Source organism: Epinephelus lanceolatus, chromosome 21 (genome assembly GCF_041903045.1).
Source record: "Epinephelus lanceolatus isolate andai-2023 chromosome 21, ASM4190304v1, whole genome shotgun sequence".
NCBI lineage: Eukaryota > Metazoa > Chordata > Actinopteri > Perciformes > Serranidae > Epinephelus > Epinephelus lanceolatus.
In genome coordinates, this window is record NC_135754.1 from 20,097,194 (window position 1) to 20,113,033 (window position 15,840).

General features: G+C 41.4%; 1 protein-coding gene across 1 annotated transcript in view; it reads right to left on the bottom strand.

Moving 5' to 3' along the window:
- Positions 1 to 15,840, bottom strand: part of svild (supervillin d) — a 60,074-nt gene that overhangs the window by 26,346 nt on the left and 17,888 nt on the right. The window contains exons 3-4 of the mRNA XM_033611346.2: positions 9,081 to 9,115; positions 4,005 to 4,060 (exon numbers count right to left, since the gene is read on the bottom strand). Of these exons, the coding sequence (XP_033467237.1) occupies positions 4,005 to 4,060; positions 9,081 to 9,115 (91 nt within the window). The remainder of the gene's footprint in view (positions 1 to 4,004; positions 4,061 to 9,080; positions 9,116 to 15,840) is intronic.

A 15,840-nucleotide genomic window follows, 5' to 3' on the forward strand; every position in this document is an offset into this window, starting at 1 on the left:
AGATACCTCCCCTTCTTCCGCAACTATCAGTGTGTGATAAATATGGAAAAGTTGATCACTTTAGTGCAGAGCTGTCAGAGCTTTACATCTGTCCCATGGATATGTCCACACACAACGCCTGAAGGAAGATCAGCTCTGCACTCAGGGTTTGAGGTAAATAGGCTATGATATGGTGGCATATAGCAGATGCAACCCGCTGCCACTCCCATGAAAGTTGGCTTAAAAAAGGCACAAAAGCAGTGCCCAGCATCTGACCTCGCCTTTTCCATGCAGTTAAAGACGTGGCATTTGTACGGCCACTTACGGAGTACAGTGACACTTTGTACTGTGAAAAATCATCAATTTAAGCTTCAAAACCAAATTCTTCTCGACTGGACATCATCCAGCAGGAATATGAGTTGGAATCAGGAAGAAATGAACATCATCAGCAACCAGGATTGCATGTTTCCCTGATGTTAGCATGTAGCTACCTGTAGCAGTGTACTTGTAGCCGAGGAGCGACTGTGTCGCGGTATAGCAGCACTTCCGACTGTTACAAAAGAATAACCAATAAAAGGATCTTAACACAACTGGACACGTTACTGCAGGAATATGATCCAAAATCGGGGAGAAATTAACAACATCAGCAATCAAGATTACATGTTTCGCTGACATTAGCATGTAGCTACATGTAGCAGTGCATGTAATGTAAACACTATCTGTCACGAGATGACATCAGCTTGTCTCAAAAGTTGAAAAATGGTTGTATTCAGAACGGCCTGAAGATTTTTGCTCACAAGGATTACTTTTACACACTTTTACCTCATTATTTGAAACTTTGGCCACATTCAACACAAATATCCCACACTGTAACATTACATGTATGACAGAAAATAAGGAAAAGCATAATAGGCCCCCTTTAAAATTACATCTCCTCCTCCCTCCTTACAAAATCCAGAATTTATGCTAACACGCATTATTTCAAAGGTTTCAATGGTTCCTACTTCACTAAAAAGTCTGTGAAGTGTGCACTGGAGGCTTTCCACATGACTTAAAGTGAGTTACAAATTGGACTACAATTGGCTCCAGACTGGATGTGATGTCATACATCATGATGTATAAATGATACCTCAAACTTAAGGTGAGCTCAGAGAAACATTCCCCCTTCAGCAGATAAATGTGAAAACAGCCTTAAACATACATCATTCTGCAAAGCGAAGCTCAAACATCACAGTAAAGTGACAAGAAGCAAAACACATTTTTGTGTAGAGGGGAACTTCAAATACTTCTAAACTGAGTTACTCTCAATCTGACTCACCATCCATTTTCAGACACAAGGGGTAGATACTGTACATTGTTGTGTAACCATTAGACATTTTAAAACATGCATACAGTGGGAACTATGCAGCTGTATGAGACCTGTGTTGGTAAACACTTAACTGAGATCCAGGGGTGACCTGGTGAAGATAAGTGGATCTCCAGCAAGCAACCGAAATCAAGTGCTCTTTTCTCACAAAATTACATAGCAAAGCTCACAGAATTAGAGGCCTCTTCAAAACTGACCGTTACTCACTAATTATAAAGAAGGAACTTATTTTTCACACAGCATGAATGCATTGACAAATGAATTGCCTTCTTTTTTACAGATTCAGGAAATTCAGTCAGGAAATTTTAAGAATAAATGAGCTGTATCGTTCTCCACAAGTCCCCATGTACACATTTTATTGCCTCCATCCATGCTGGAGAGCAGACGCACTGTAACCTCACTCCTGTTCTGTCTCTCTGGCTGGAGACACTGACTCACTGGCTTTCAGCGGGGATTATGGAGGAGAAGTGAGTGATAAGGGGTAAAGTGAAGACAGCGAAGGAGTGTCTGTCACTGCTGATGACTTTCAAATGAGACATCTTAAAATAACAGACGTACAGTAGGTCAGAACAAAGGACAGAAAAAAAGACGAAACAAAAAGTGGTGAGATTGTGAGATAGCCTCTTTGTGGGAGCTTGTTTTCCCAGCAGGTTTTGCTGCCATCTGGGTTCACTTGGCCAACCTTGGCACTGCTCCTGGCCCGTGAAGGCCAAGTTAGAACAGCTATTTACATCCAATATCATGAAACCTAACCACTTCTGAAACTTAAGCAGCCTGGGAAAGACAGATACTGTCTTCATTTTCAAGCACACGTGCGTATCTCCCGTAGGGTCGGGGGCATTATCAAGCTGTTGTTACTGAATGCATCCTGGAGCTCTCTAGACTTCTTCTTCCCAACGTTGCTTTCAGACCTCCATGGACTGTGTGTGTGTGTGTGTGTGTGTGTGTGTGTGTGTGTGTGTGTGTGTGAAGTCAAGACTTTGGCCAAGTGTGCATCCAGGTGCAGGACAGCTCAGTGCTGTATGGAACAGCTCAATTTGTTATTAATGGAGCAAAGATACAGGGGGGGTTGAAGCGCACAGCAGCTGCATTGGAAAGGGCTGTGAGTAAATCAGCGAGGGAAATGAAAAGATTCAACCTCAGACTGTAGAAAAATATAGATTCAGCATCTGTGACATCACTCATAAATTTAAAAATGCGTTTCGAAGATTGGATTTCCTTTAGTGTGTGCCGTCATTTGGTGCTATTAAATCAAGATTTGGGCAAAAGGTAACCCAAAGATAAATCGCACACACAAAATCAATAAAACAATGCTAAATATTTGGATGCTGGGAGTTGGAAGCAACCAGCAACATCTGGGGCTGGAAAATGAAGCCAAAGAGGAAGTGCCAAAAATTGCAGTTCTTTTAACGGCCACCGGAGGCTGGCTCCAGAAGCGAGTCAGTCCCCATAGGCCCATCATGTTAAAATGCTCAAACTTTACAGCAGGAATAAACACGTTTACAGCCTGGCACAAAAAACAGTTTTGGTCTCTATAGTAAATTTCAACATTGATGACAATTAATTGTCCATTATCGGGATTATCGTGAAAATTGTGTCCAGGAGCAATAGTGTTGTTTAAAAAAAATCACTTATACCAGTACCCTTAAAGTGATACTGATATAGTGCTGTTTTTCAGTGGTTCCCAAATGGTCCAAAAGTGGGTCGTACGTCCTTTCAGAATCGACTGCCAGTGACTTCAGAAGTACGGTGAATATCTGGCACAGAGCTTTTATTTTGAAGTGCTGTTTCCTGCTGAAGAGTGAGTGACTAACAGGCAGCTACTGAATGTATCTGTGTGGACCTTGAACTAATGACTGAGGAGAAATCTTGATGGCCCCCATGGCTGGACCAGTTGGGAACCACTGTTTTATTTGATACCTGTAATGTAAATTGACTGCCGTGCATTACAGCCATAGTACTGAATGTTTTGGTGGCATCTCAGGATGCTGAACTGCCTACTGTGTCAAATATGAGGTGCATGATGTCACCACACCACAAACTGTATAGGTGCTTCTGTGCCAGGGACAGTAATGAGAGTTCACCCAGCCGCACACACACACACACACACACACACACACACACAGTAACAGAGCTAACTGTTAGCATAAGACCACCGGTGCAAAAAAGGTCAGTTAACTGACTGGAGACGTTCTGAGAGCACTTGGTACTGGATTACTTCGGTCGATACCTTAAAAGTATCAAGTTCCAATACCCAGCCTTGAGCAGCACCCAAAGACACTGCTGGGCAACCAGCACTAAAAGAGTCTCTGCAAAAACAGGCCATATATGCAACAACCTCCAAAAATTGCAGAAGCTTTTAATTACGCAATGGCATATTTCATATCAAAAGATATGATGCAACTAGGATTTTTAGATGTTTGTTTTTCACTAACAAGGATGTGTGTCCAATCTGTGATGTAATAAAACTATTTGCTTCTTAACAAAATGTAAGTTAAAGTGATTCCAGTATGCTTTACTGACATTTTAAGTCTTAAGTAAATTTCGATGAGTATCAGGATAACATTGCAAATGGAATTTATTTTGGCCAGGATAATCTTGACATGAAAATTTTGTATCATCCCATGCCTAGCTGGAAGACAAACCTAAAATACCGTACCTTAAAAAGAGACATCTTGGCAGTCCTCTTGGCCGAGTCCACAGGCTTCTCGTCAACTAAAAAGAACACACACACACACACAAGGTTGACCATGAATACACCAGTAAAAAGACATATGTAATTGCTTCCTGCCAGTGTAGCATCACATGATCAGTCAGCGTGTCACCTCAGAATGAGGGATTAATACGGACAGTGTGTATTTGGTATCCACAACATAAGACATTGTTGATAGTCTGTGAGATGGCGAGGTCAGACATGGTCAGCCATACACTAGCTTTTTGTAAGTACAGAACACAATCGCATGCAAGGACAGAGATGAGCACAGACACGCTTACAAAAGCAGATTTAACAGGTAATTCAATGCATGCCTGTGCACATGCATGGCAACACAAACTCCCACACACATCAGAGTCTTGCCAGGTCAAGTGGAAGTTTTCCTTGCTGAAAAATGTAGACAGAGAAACTGACTGGATATAAACTAAAGTGCTTCTAAGGTAACTTTGGATCAGAGAAAGGAAATAAATGTAGTGATACTGCCCTCAGCTCGGGATGGGTGTGTTCATACACACAGGGAGACAATCCTGCATCGGTCAGTCAATCAAGAGTTTATGGTGATTTTCTTGTCGTTATTGTGTGTGCACATATGTGTGTGAGAGAATTATTTCTCATGAGAGTTGTCTTATCAAAAACAGCCCTGACAATATGATCTTCTAATCCAAACAAAAGGAAACCATTAAATTTAATGATATTCCAAAACAACACAAATTTCTTAAGTCAGCACACTTAAATCCATTCTCCCACTCTAAATCTGCTTTTATTACCTCGCCAATGAGACATTTCAGGCTGAAACCATTCCCCCTCCAAAGAAAACAAATGAACAAACAAATCCAAATAATGTCTGCGATAAACTCCCCCCTTACCAATGGAAAAAAGCTGTTCTGCTGCGACCTAATACTCCAGTTTTTAATACTCTAGATTTATGTTTCCAGGCTCCCCTGCTGTCCAGAACTGAGCATGATTTAGTTCAGATGATGACACAATCGTTACGCATTGCAGACCAGTGATTCCCCGTAGACTGCGCTCTCTCAGCTTTGACTCCGATCCAATCTTTTTCACATCATCATCCATCCAATGTCCGAGCCAGAGACAGAGAGAGAAAAATGAAAAACTCAAGAGATGGGGAAAAAAAAAAAAAAAGTCTCCACTTAAGTTCACTAGCTTTTCCCTAAGTGTTTTCATCCATCTTGCAACACTGCTCAGTCATAGCTGCTGAGAGCTTATTGGACGGGCCTTTGACCTTGTGATGGCCAACGGAGTCTGCACTTATGTGATTATTAGCCGACAGACTCCGAGGAGCGGTGTAGAGTTCATCAAATCTGCATAGTATGTTTTATAGCTTTCCCCACCGCAAGGAAAATCTAATAGAGTATTACAGTCGGAGTGAAGGCACTCAGTACTGCGCTAATAGGAGCATGACAAAGTGCAGTGGAAACCAGAAACTAACCGAACTGAACTCTTCTACAATATATTTTCTCTGAACTGGTTAAATGTTTGTATGCATCAGTGGCGTGTGGGAGAGTTGAAGCATCGGGGAAACCCTTGATGTGACCACAAGAAGCGTTCTGGCTCAGAGCACAGAGTCTTCTGCCAGCTTGGACAGGAAGCTCATCAGCCATGTGAATGCACCGCCAATGCTCTCACACTCTCTGGCTTTCACACACACACGCACACGCACATATCTCAATTACAGATAAATACTGACTGTTCTTTGTTCCTCTTTCTGTGTCTTTAGTTCTTTCTAGTATAATGATTTTCACTCTTTTCCTCCAACTAGAGAGACACACTATCCATGTTGACTCAAGATCAATAGTCCTTTCTACACAGAGACTGAGCAATAGGGCCGCAGCGAAGACCTGTCATTATGTCGGCTTTGATTTTTCATACAGAACCAAACAAAGCAGACATAATGCCGCCCCAGTGTGTGATTTTAGATAGTGTGCATGTGCTCTGGAAGCAAAGGAGGCGTGACGGGCGTGACATGTACCACAACAGAATCAGCCTCTAGTGTGACAAAGCATCGTCAGGCAGCACTTTCTAAACAATAACAGTAGCATATCATTGCAACAACAGTAATTATGTCATATGGCAGCTGACCTCGTCCTCTGCTCAGAAGGTATGACAGACGTTGTAATATCGGCAAATATTGCATTGTTGTCCAAAGAAACGATATATCGTATTGTGATGAAACCAGTGATTTACACTCCTAGTAAGGAGCTCCCAGGCTTCATTGTCTTCTGACTTTGCAGACATTTTCGGCTACTGTCCTCTTCTTTCTTCCCCAGGTGCTTTTTAAAATCTAAAAAGGGGTGAGTCGCACACATAACACGTCGTCAAAACGTCACATCCATTCTGTCCTGCCGGCTGTCCCTTTGACACAGACATCAATTCCACACTCAGTACGTTAACATGCCCGCAGTAGTCGAGCTACGCTCATAGCTCAGCTAATCAGTCAAGTCGGACTTCTCGTCTCGTCTGAGTATACGTGCAGAAGAGACAATCAAATTTCTGACCAGGTATGTCTGACTCCGCCTCGATAGGTGTTGCTGTGTCCTTTTTAATATAGTGTGTATTGAAATAAATCCGCGTTTGTCATTTTCCTACTATCCATAAACTTCAAAATGTTAAGCTCTTTTAGCTGTCAGAGCATGAATGTAGTTTCCTTGTCTGTCTAGAAGTGCGTCTTCTGCTTCTCGGTCGTGGTGTTTGTTTGTTTGTTTGTTTTTCCAGGAGTTACTGTTACTGCACTGCTGCTACATCATCTCCTTCTTCTTTCAAGTGACAGCTTGAGAAAGAAAAAGTGGTGCATGTGCAGAACACCGAATCCGACTCCAGTCAGACTAAGTGGATATATGCAGCAATAGTTTGATTTTCAATCGAATTATCTAGGTGTGTTAGTCGAGCTATGGCTAGTCCAATTTCAGTGTTAAGCTGTTTACATGCATTTAAAAGTCCGGTTTCAGTCGGACTAAGCCAATAATTCGATTTTCTCAAGCTGCATGTAAACGTACAGACTGTTACTACCTCTGCTCCTGGCTTAAACGCGAGACCACTCTGTCCTCGATTATACCTTTTATACAGTACAGCGAAGCAAAATAATGCCGAAGCATTCCCGCCCTGAACAGGTACGGTAAACCGATAAATTTTGTATTCTGTTTTCAAATTAGTCAAGTCATTACAATATTTTTCTTTTGACAAATTAATGATATGGTTTAGCAAGCTACATTTTACTAAATGCATCATGACATTTGATCTTAAATATTTTGGGAACATAATTTTCCACATACAACAGTACGAAACTATCAAAATTAAAAAAAAAAAAAAAAAAAAAGAAAAAGAAAATGGCAAAAACATCCTGGAAAACATTGAGCTTGGGAACACATACAGTAATTCAGTGTACTGTTTGTGTAAACTAGTCTGGCACACAGGATGTAGACGGTTGGTATAAGCCTGTCATTGGCCGCATATATCAGATGTTAACACGCTTCCTGTTTGTTGCCATTTTCAAAATCCCTGTCACTACGTGAAACTAGTCTAACACACCCAGCCCTATCTTCACACTATGTTTTAGTGCTGTGTGTGAAACATGAGCAACAACTTCCAAGCTAGCAACCTAGATGTTGAAATGTCTTTTAATGTTTTATGAGGTGTTTTCTTTTGTAGATATTCAGCCATTTTAATGCCAGCGCTCACCTGTCCACCAAAACAAGTTCCCTCTCGACACTACTTTGCAAGGGCACTGTTGCTGCATCCTGGGCTTAGAATTACCCAAGCAATTGTGATTGGTTTACAGAAATACAAAAAAAATCTAGAGCATTTTTTTCCCTTTGTGGTATGGCAAAGTTAACAGACCAGAGAGGCTATCGAATGTAAAACTGCAAGTTGCAATATGCAGCAGTGAGCAGATAATTGGTAGTCTCATGTCTTTGTGTTGTGTTTTAAATTTCACAGTCTGTCATCACAGATCAGACCCAGTTTACTGAGTCTAATACCACTAATGTAATAATACTAATCACGATTCAGCTCTGCCATCTACTATTTATGCTTACTGTGCAGTAAGTTGAGCTGAAATGCAACATTTTAAGCACTTACTGTATTTAAAAACTAGCAGAAAACACCACAGATTGGACAGTAGACCAGTTTCAAGTTGGTTTTAAAGCTCTTCCTTTCTTGCATGATATTCGGATTAACTTAACTAGAGAAGAAGCCAAGAAAGTAAAGCATTGTCTGTTTACATGGTTTACACAATACTGCCTTACACATCCTGAAATACTGAGATAACCTTGGACCTTCCAATCACCTCTCTCTGTCACTATCTTTCTGTCTCTTACATTCACACACACACATACATACACACACACACAAGTGCAAAGCAAGACAGCCAAATCAAATACATAAGCAGAGAAACCCATACAGACAGGCAGGCCAACCCATGAGTAAAGAGGTAGGAGACTGCTGACACAAACAGACAGACAGACAGACAGGCTTTGGGCTCAGGTGGCTGAGTGTGAGTGGGGAGAAGCAGCCAGCGGCTCGTGTAAAATTGGCCATATTCTCCTCTCTTTAGCAGCAGGCTCCAAAATTAGCTCATAATGCTAGCTGGCTGAAACAAGCTTCCAGTGTACTTGCCTGAGATCAAACGTTTGCACAGAGAAACACACAAGTGTAAGCGTACACCCACTAAGTCACGGTCTTTGAACAGAAAACTCTGCAGACACAAGCCAGACATTATCTACTTATTTTGTGAAAAAGAAAAACCATCGCTTGAGGCGAAACATTCACTCTAAATTATACTGCAAACAACACAGAGCCAAAGACATCAGTGGATCTGTTTTCTTTCACTCCTCCTCAGTGGCTTAGTCTTAAAACAGCCAACATCTATAAACCAGGTAGGTGATCTGACATCAGCAATGAGCTCAGTATTCCTTTTACACTGAGTAATAGGGAGAACTTGAATGAGTTCAGTCTGTGGAACAAAAGGAAGATCTGAGTGCAGTGAAAGTGGAGAGTTCGTCTTACCCTTTGGCTCCTCTGTGTCATCAGTTTCCAGCAGCCTAGAGGGAGAGACAGAGAGAGAAATGAGGTCACTCTCAAACACACTGAAGTGATGACAGAAATTACGTGTGTGTTACAATTGAGGTTTGCAAACAAGACAGAGAATTGAGAATATTAGCTCTTACTTACACAGCTATAATCCAAACACGTACACTTAAGCCACATAAAAAGGTGCAACATAAACCAAACTATCAACAGAGCTGCCGACAGCCTCTTACTGTGCTGAGTGTGATATGCATCTCACAACATTTACTCATGCTGCTCCTCCAGTCCCATGTTGGCAGTGATATAACAGCGGAGCCTGTGTAGCCTCTGAAGATGGGCATTCATCTCTAAGTAATGGGCGTTAAATATGGATGGGGACAGCAGCTGCCTGTGGGGTAGCAGCAATGATGTAACAGGAGGAGGGGAGAGGACTGCTTTTAGCACAATAGAGAGTCGCGGTGGACATCTGGGAGGGGTCAGAGGTGACTGAGGAAGGGGAGCTGGCCCCAAGCCGATCTGCACCATCTTGGTGAGGACCATAGCAGGCTTTTCTTTTAAAGGATCGTACTGGCTGTGTACAGTCAGATCCATTTCTGATCTGTGTACACCCAACTGTACTCCATTTGAACTGCAAACATGGAAGTTTTAATTAATGTGAGCCAGTGAGCTGTGGTGAGGGGATATAGTCAGCTAAAGAAAACTTGCTCGACTAAAATGCTGCCTACTCTTCAACCAATCGATTAGTTGATGGGGAGAAAAATTCGACATTATTCTAGATTATTCGGGCACAGTGCATTGAGTGCTCTCGACGTAGTAGCTCGTGTTCACCAAAGAGTTTTTTCCCATTTTTCTTTTGCAATGGCAGTGTCACATATACAATATACTTCAGTATGCCAGCAGCGTAATGAGGCGCTGAGTGTTTGTTTTTGTTTTTCCTAGAGGGCAAGAAATGAAATAATGGAGGAATGTTTGTTCTGTAATGCAGTTTTGCCTGTATGTTTTTGTTCCCCTTAAAAATGGCAAGCTACATCTCAAGGGGCTATCCTTTCAATTAACTCTAATTCAAACACCTTCCATCCAATCACACTAGAGGAGGGGTGGGACAAATACCACAAAGACCGACCATCACGTCCCACATGTACAAGTGCTGAACAAAAACAACTGCTGGCCACTTAGTCTGGCGGGTCCATCCCCCCCCCCCCTTTGGTGGACACACAGCCTAATGAAAGTAACCCCAGCGACTGTCCAACCAATCAGACTTTGGTCGAACAAGGGCATATCTATCAACCAACTAGGTGTCAGCCTTACTGTGGAGTGCATAAGATAAAAAGCAGAGAGCTGTTTTGAAAAACAACAACAACAGTACATTATACTAATATTACAGGATCAATAAACATCAATGAAAGCTGTGATGCAGTTTTTATTTCCTAATGCAAAGTTATTCAGCTAAAAAATAGGGCTGCAACTAATGATTATTTCCATTGTCGACTAATCTGTCGATTATTTCTTCGATTAGTCGACTAATCAATCAAATGTGTTAAAATGTTGAAAAATGTCGGTCTGTCTCTCCCAAACCCCAAAATTATGTCATCTAATGTCTTGTTTCGTACTCACGCCAAAGGGTTTTAGTTCACTGTCGTGGGAGAGTGTGTAAAGCTACCAATATTTGAACGTAAGAGGCTGCAATAAGAGTATTTTTGGGTACTTTTATAGTACTTTTCTATGAAAAATTACTTAAACTTGTAAGTTGAAAACTAAAGTGGTCACCGATTATTTTAATAGTTGATCAGTCATCGATTAGTTGACTAATCGTTGCAGCCCTACTAAAAAACACATCAAACAATTGATTCAATAATTTAAATGTTCATAGGCATACAGGGGGGTTAGGGCTGGATTATGCCAAAAAAAGAAGAGGTGTTACAAAAGGCCACACTTGAAGGTGGAGTGAAAAGCTGGTCATCATAGGCTTTATACGTACAGGACTAGTATTACCTGGGGACCTCATATAATTAGCAGTAGTAAAGTAAAAGCTCCAGTGCAAATTACCTGCCAATTTTCACCAGAAACAGGTTACATGAAAATATTAGTCTCTTCCAAATCAGCATCTCAGGGATTTGGGGTCATATTTATATATTTTGTTTTCTCTGTGCCTCTTTCTCTGCCAAGAAGTATGTAGGTGGCACTGGCAATTATAAATGAAAGTTTGACAGCATTAAAGATGCAAATCCAAGAGGCTCATCTTACTGCACAGCATGGAGACTGGCAGAATAAGCAAGTTCAAATCTCAAAAGACAATGAGATGATAAGGTGACAATGTGTAGCAGAATCACTTCCGTTTGTTAAACCCACATTTAAAAACAAAAAAAGCAGGGAGTTAACAGTGTACATCTCTGCTAGTGGTGCTGTGTAGTGTTTCTGTGTTGGAGTTATAAATAACTGTGTGCTTCATATCTGCGGAACAATGCCAGTAAATTCGAGTAAAATACAGACTTGCTTATCCTGTGTGAATGCACCGCACGAAATACAGTTGTGGAGGGAGACATTTCTAGATCACGAGGTCCCCTGGTAATACCAGTCCCGCGTAAACAGGGCTGGAAGCCATTCATAATGTTGCGTGTAGAGAATGTTTAAAAAGGAGCTGGAGAGAGAAGTTCAAACCCTGCCTACTCTCTCCACCTCATACCTGACCAATCACTGTATGAAGTAGGTGTCTTCTGATAGAGTGCACTGGCCCCCTCAGTGCAGACTGTGCAGCTGTGCTATAGACAGCAATTAAATAGCAGATCTGACTGAGTATCATTTGACTTTCTGCGGACTGGTGTTGCGTCTGAGTTCCAAAGCTGTGTTGAAAAGTAATTTTTACACCAGCATGTTATTATGAGTAATTTTGGGCTTGGGTTTGGCAGCCCACGGAAAATTTAGTCAGTTTTGGTCTGGCGTGCCTCAGCGCAGCTTTCCGATATAATGGGGAATCTAAAAATGCTGCGCCAAGGTATTTATGGCGTGTGAATAATACGGTGCAGTCGGAGACGGGAAATGCGATGGAGGATCACAAATTGATGTAGGTGTAACAATAATCAAAGTAATGTAACACACAGCAATCTGTGGCTGTGTAAAATACACATGAACTTAGAATGATTACACAGTGTCACTTAACATTAGCTATTTAAGGCTCAGCTTCTAGAAAGTGTGTTTGCAGACCGTGGTGATCTAAATGACTGACTGATGCCACCTAGTTCTCAAACTCCAACACCCAACTCTGAAACCACAGGGCTCAACGACACTTCATCTACCCCACCCACACTTTGACTGCTGGCTGGAGGGGAGGGGATGCATGCGTTGGTCCTATGCTGCTATAAAACTAACCGGCAAAGACAAACAGGGCGTAGTGGAGAGAGAGGACAAGAAAAGCAACTGCAGTACAGACAGAATAATAGGGGAAGCTGAAGTGAGAAAAGTTAAACATACATTCTTATCAAAGCAGTCGAGCCATTAATCAAACACAGCAAACTTCCTGACTGTTCTAGTACATTATGTCATATACACAAAGCATTAAGTGAAACAGGGAGAGAGACAGGATGAAGTAAGAGTACAGAAGGGATATAATCATGACTGTGCTATAGTTAAAAGATTTAACTTTAATGTCTCTAATTTGTGCGCCTAACTGCTGGGAAGCTCAGGTCTTCATATGGCAGCCAGGTACTAGAACTGTGTAATGCTTCAGTCATGTAAACAATAATTAGCCTAAGTCCCATTCAGTCCTGTTTATAATCCAAAGTGTGTAGCTAACCCCAACGTGCCAGTAGCACAATTACTGGTGTTTAGTACACATGCTTAATGACAAACAGAACATCAGACCCCAAATACTACAATAAATCATGAATAAAATCTTTTATGATGCTACACAGATGAAACTGATTCATGTAACACGCATTGATGTATGGTTTTCCCAATCCCACAGTCTTACTGTGCTGTAGGATGATTTCACATGATTCATGGTTCTTATCTGATTGGTTTGCGTGCTGACTGCTGCGAAAGATAAAGAATCACATTTCTGTACAAACAGTGCACACACAGTTCAGCTGCCAACATTAACTACTAAACTAAGGAACATGATGTTGGAGCAAGGCAGACAGAAGGATGGGATTACATTTCCATTAACAGATAACAAAGGAAACACAGATTCAGTACTGTCCCCTGATCTAACTTAACAACTAAGGAAAACTTTTAACATCCAGTCCCAATACAGCAATTGCCCCTACCACTTAGCCCTTACCCCTCTGTTTTGTGTGTTCACATCTAAAGGCAGGGACGTTCAGATTCTTGTTGGTACTGAGAGGTAGGGAAATGTGTTCGGACTACATGGCCCTTCAGACCGAGGTTTTTCAGAGGCACACTCCAAACTGAGAGCATGGATTTGGTAAGAGACCTGGATATAGAGTTGGAGGCACTGGAAGCAAGCTAGCAACTTCTTGTTAAGCACTCTGCTAACTTGAATATGCATAAAATGATTTAATCTTGTGGCTCTTTGAGACTTGTGAAGCTCAAAAAAAATATCTACTGATTTACAGATGTCTCTTTCCTGCAAGTCTTTGGAAAAAGTCTTTTGGGGCCCTATGGCATCACGTGACGGACTAAGGAGTTGTAATTCCACTGTTCGGCCATTACAAAACCTGGCTCCAAAGCCTAGCTCACTTCCTGGGAGCCTGGATGAATATTATGAAGAATCATCGGTAAGATGGCTGCACAAGTAACAAAGGAATCCCACAGAGGTATTTTCTTTGTTAATAAAGATATACAAAATTACAGTAACCATTGTATTATCTTATTTTAATGTATCATAGTTCTTTTCTTTCTAACAAGCATAACATTAGATATTGCAAGTATGGTAATATCTTAGTGCTAATTAGCTAGCTAACTAACGTTGCATGCAACCAATTTTTAAATCCAGCAGCAAAGTTGCTGCACTTGTTACTTCTTCCCTAACATCAGTGCAAACTGGCAGGGCCGGAGCAATTTTCTTTTTAATTTGATAACTTTTTCGATAGGTAGCATGAAACTTGTAAGGTATACTATGCAGGATTACTGTTTATACATATGCTCGCCAGCGAAAGTGAAAGTAAAAGCCAACCCCAGATGTCTTGTATGGTGTGTCACCTCATTATATTTGCTTTTTTTTTTTTTTTTTTTTTTTTTTTGGCGCTGGACACATGGCACTACCTTTTTACAAAGCCCCCACCTCACCTGAGCAATGTGAGGGTACAGGACAATGAATATCCCCAACTAAGAAATAAGAAGCAAACAAGAAACAGGCAGAGGGGGGCATCGGTGGATTAGTGGATGGAGCAGGCACCCCATGTACAAGGCTGTTGCCGCAGCGGCCCGGGTTCGACTCCAGCCTGTGGCCCTTTGCTCACTCCCTCTCTCTCTCCCCCTTTCACACTTGTCTGTCCTATCAATTAAAGGCTAAAATGCCTGAAAACATATCTTTAAAAAAAAAAAAAGAAAAAGAAAGAAACAGGCAGAGGGCAGAGTCTCTGCAGAAAAATACACCCCCACACACTTCTAGTGGGTCAGAGGTAATGATGAGAGGGATTACTTCTGCCTAGAATACACACATTCTTTTGAGAAAATTCTACATGGTATATCTTTAAGTTGTAAACACATTGTAAGCGTACTGACAACCACACAATTTAAATCGCCACAGCAGAAGACGCCATCTCCGCAATGCCCAACAACACTCGTCACATCTGTTAAACATCAACGACATCATCGATGACTACCAATGACACATCAGGGTCTTGAAGGGTTGTCACGTTTCATAGGGGAAGATTTCAGCCACTACGCCCATAACTCTGTTACGAGGTGTAAGATGGTACTAAAAAACAAGGGGTAGGGGTAAAAATAAGAAATGGAATAGGGCCTATCAGTTGATTGTAAATGCAACAATGCAGTGTTTTGGAATGTCACTCTTCAACTGTACCTTTACGAGGGAAGAATTCCTGTCTGTCAGAGAAACATGTTGACAGTTTTCATTATCGCTGGAACAGCTGAGCTCCAGTTTCCTCTATGCTATTCCTGTAACAGACACGTCAACATGTTGCCTCTGAAGGTTCACTGAATACGGGTGAAGCTCTAATGATAATGCACATGCAAGACAACCAGGAATTTTAGATATATTACATTAATATGTACACTTCAGAAGTATCTGTAAGCTTAATAAAACAACTTCAATTACCCCCCCCAGAACTGAAGGTGACATATTGTACAAATACACCACCAAAATCTGGGGATCAGCAGACAAGTTATTAGCCAATAACAATAGCTTCTATATAGCCTCCACTGTTGAACTCTGTATGTTGCATAAGAATGTCTCCACACAAGAATGCACAGCTGGACTGTGACATGCGGTGAACGTCATAACAAAACTGGCAAGATTAGTAGCTAAGGTGACAGGCATGCGAGGCAAACACGTCAACATGTCAACCCTCTTTCCTGCTCTCTGTAATTAAAAATGTAGTCCGTAACTCTGTGACTTTACTCTGTACTTTGCCAAATATTCTTTCTGCTGTGGTCTGACAAAAACAGTTCCTTTTGCATTGCATAATGAGCAAAAATAATAACAATGATTTCCTCCATATCCCAATTTTAAGCACAAAACTGATGCTTTGAAAGATTTTTAAACAGGGCCAATTCTGACACTACATTTTGACATAAGCAGTCATAAAAACCAAACACA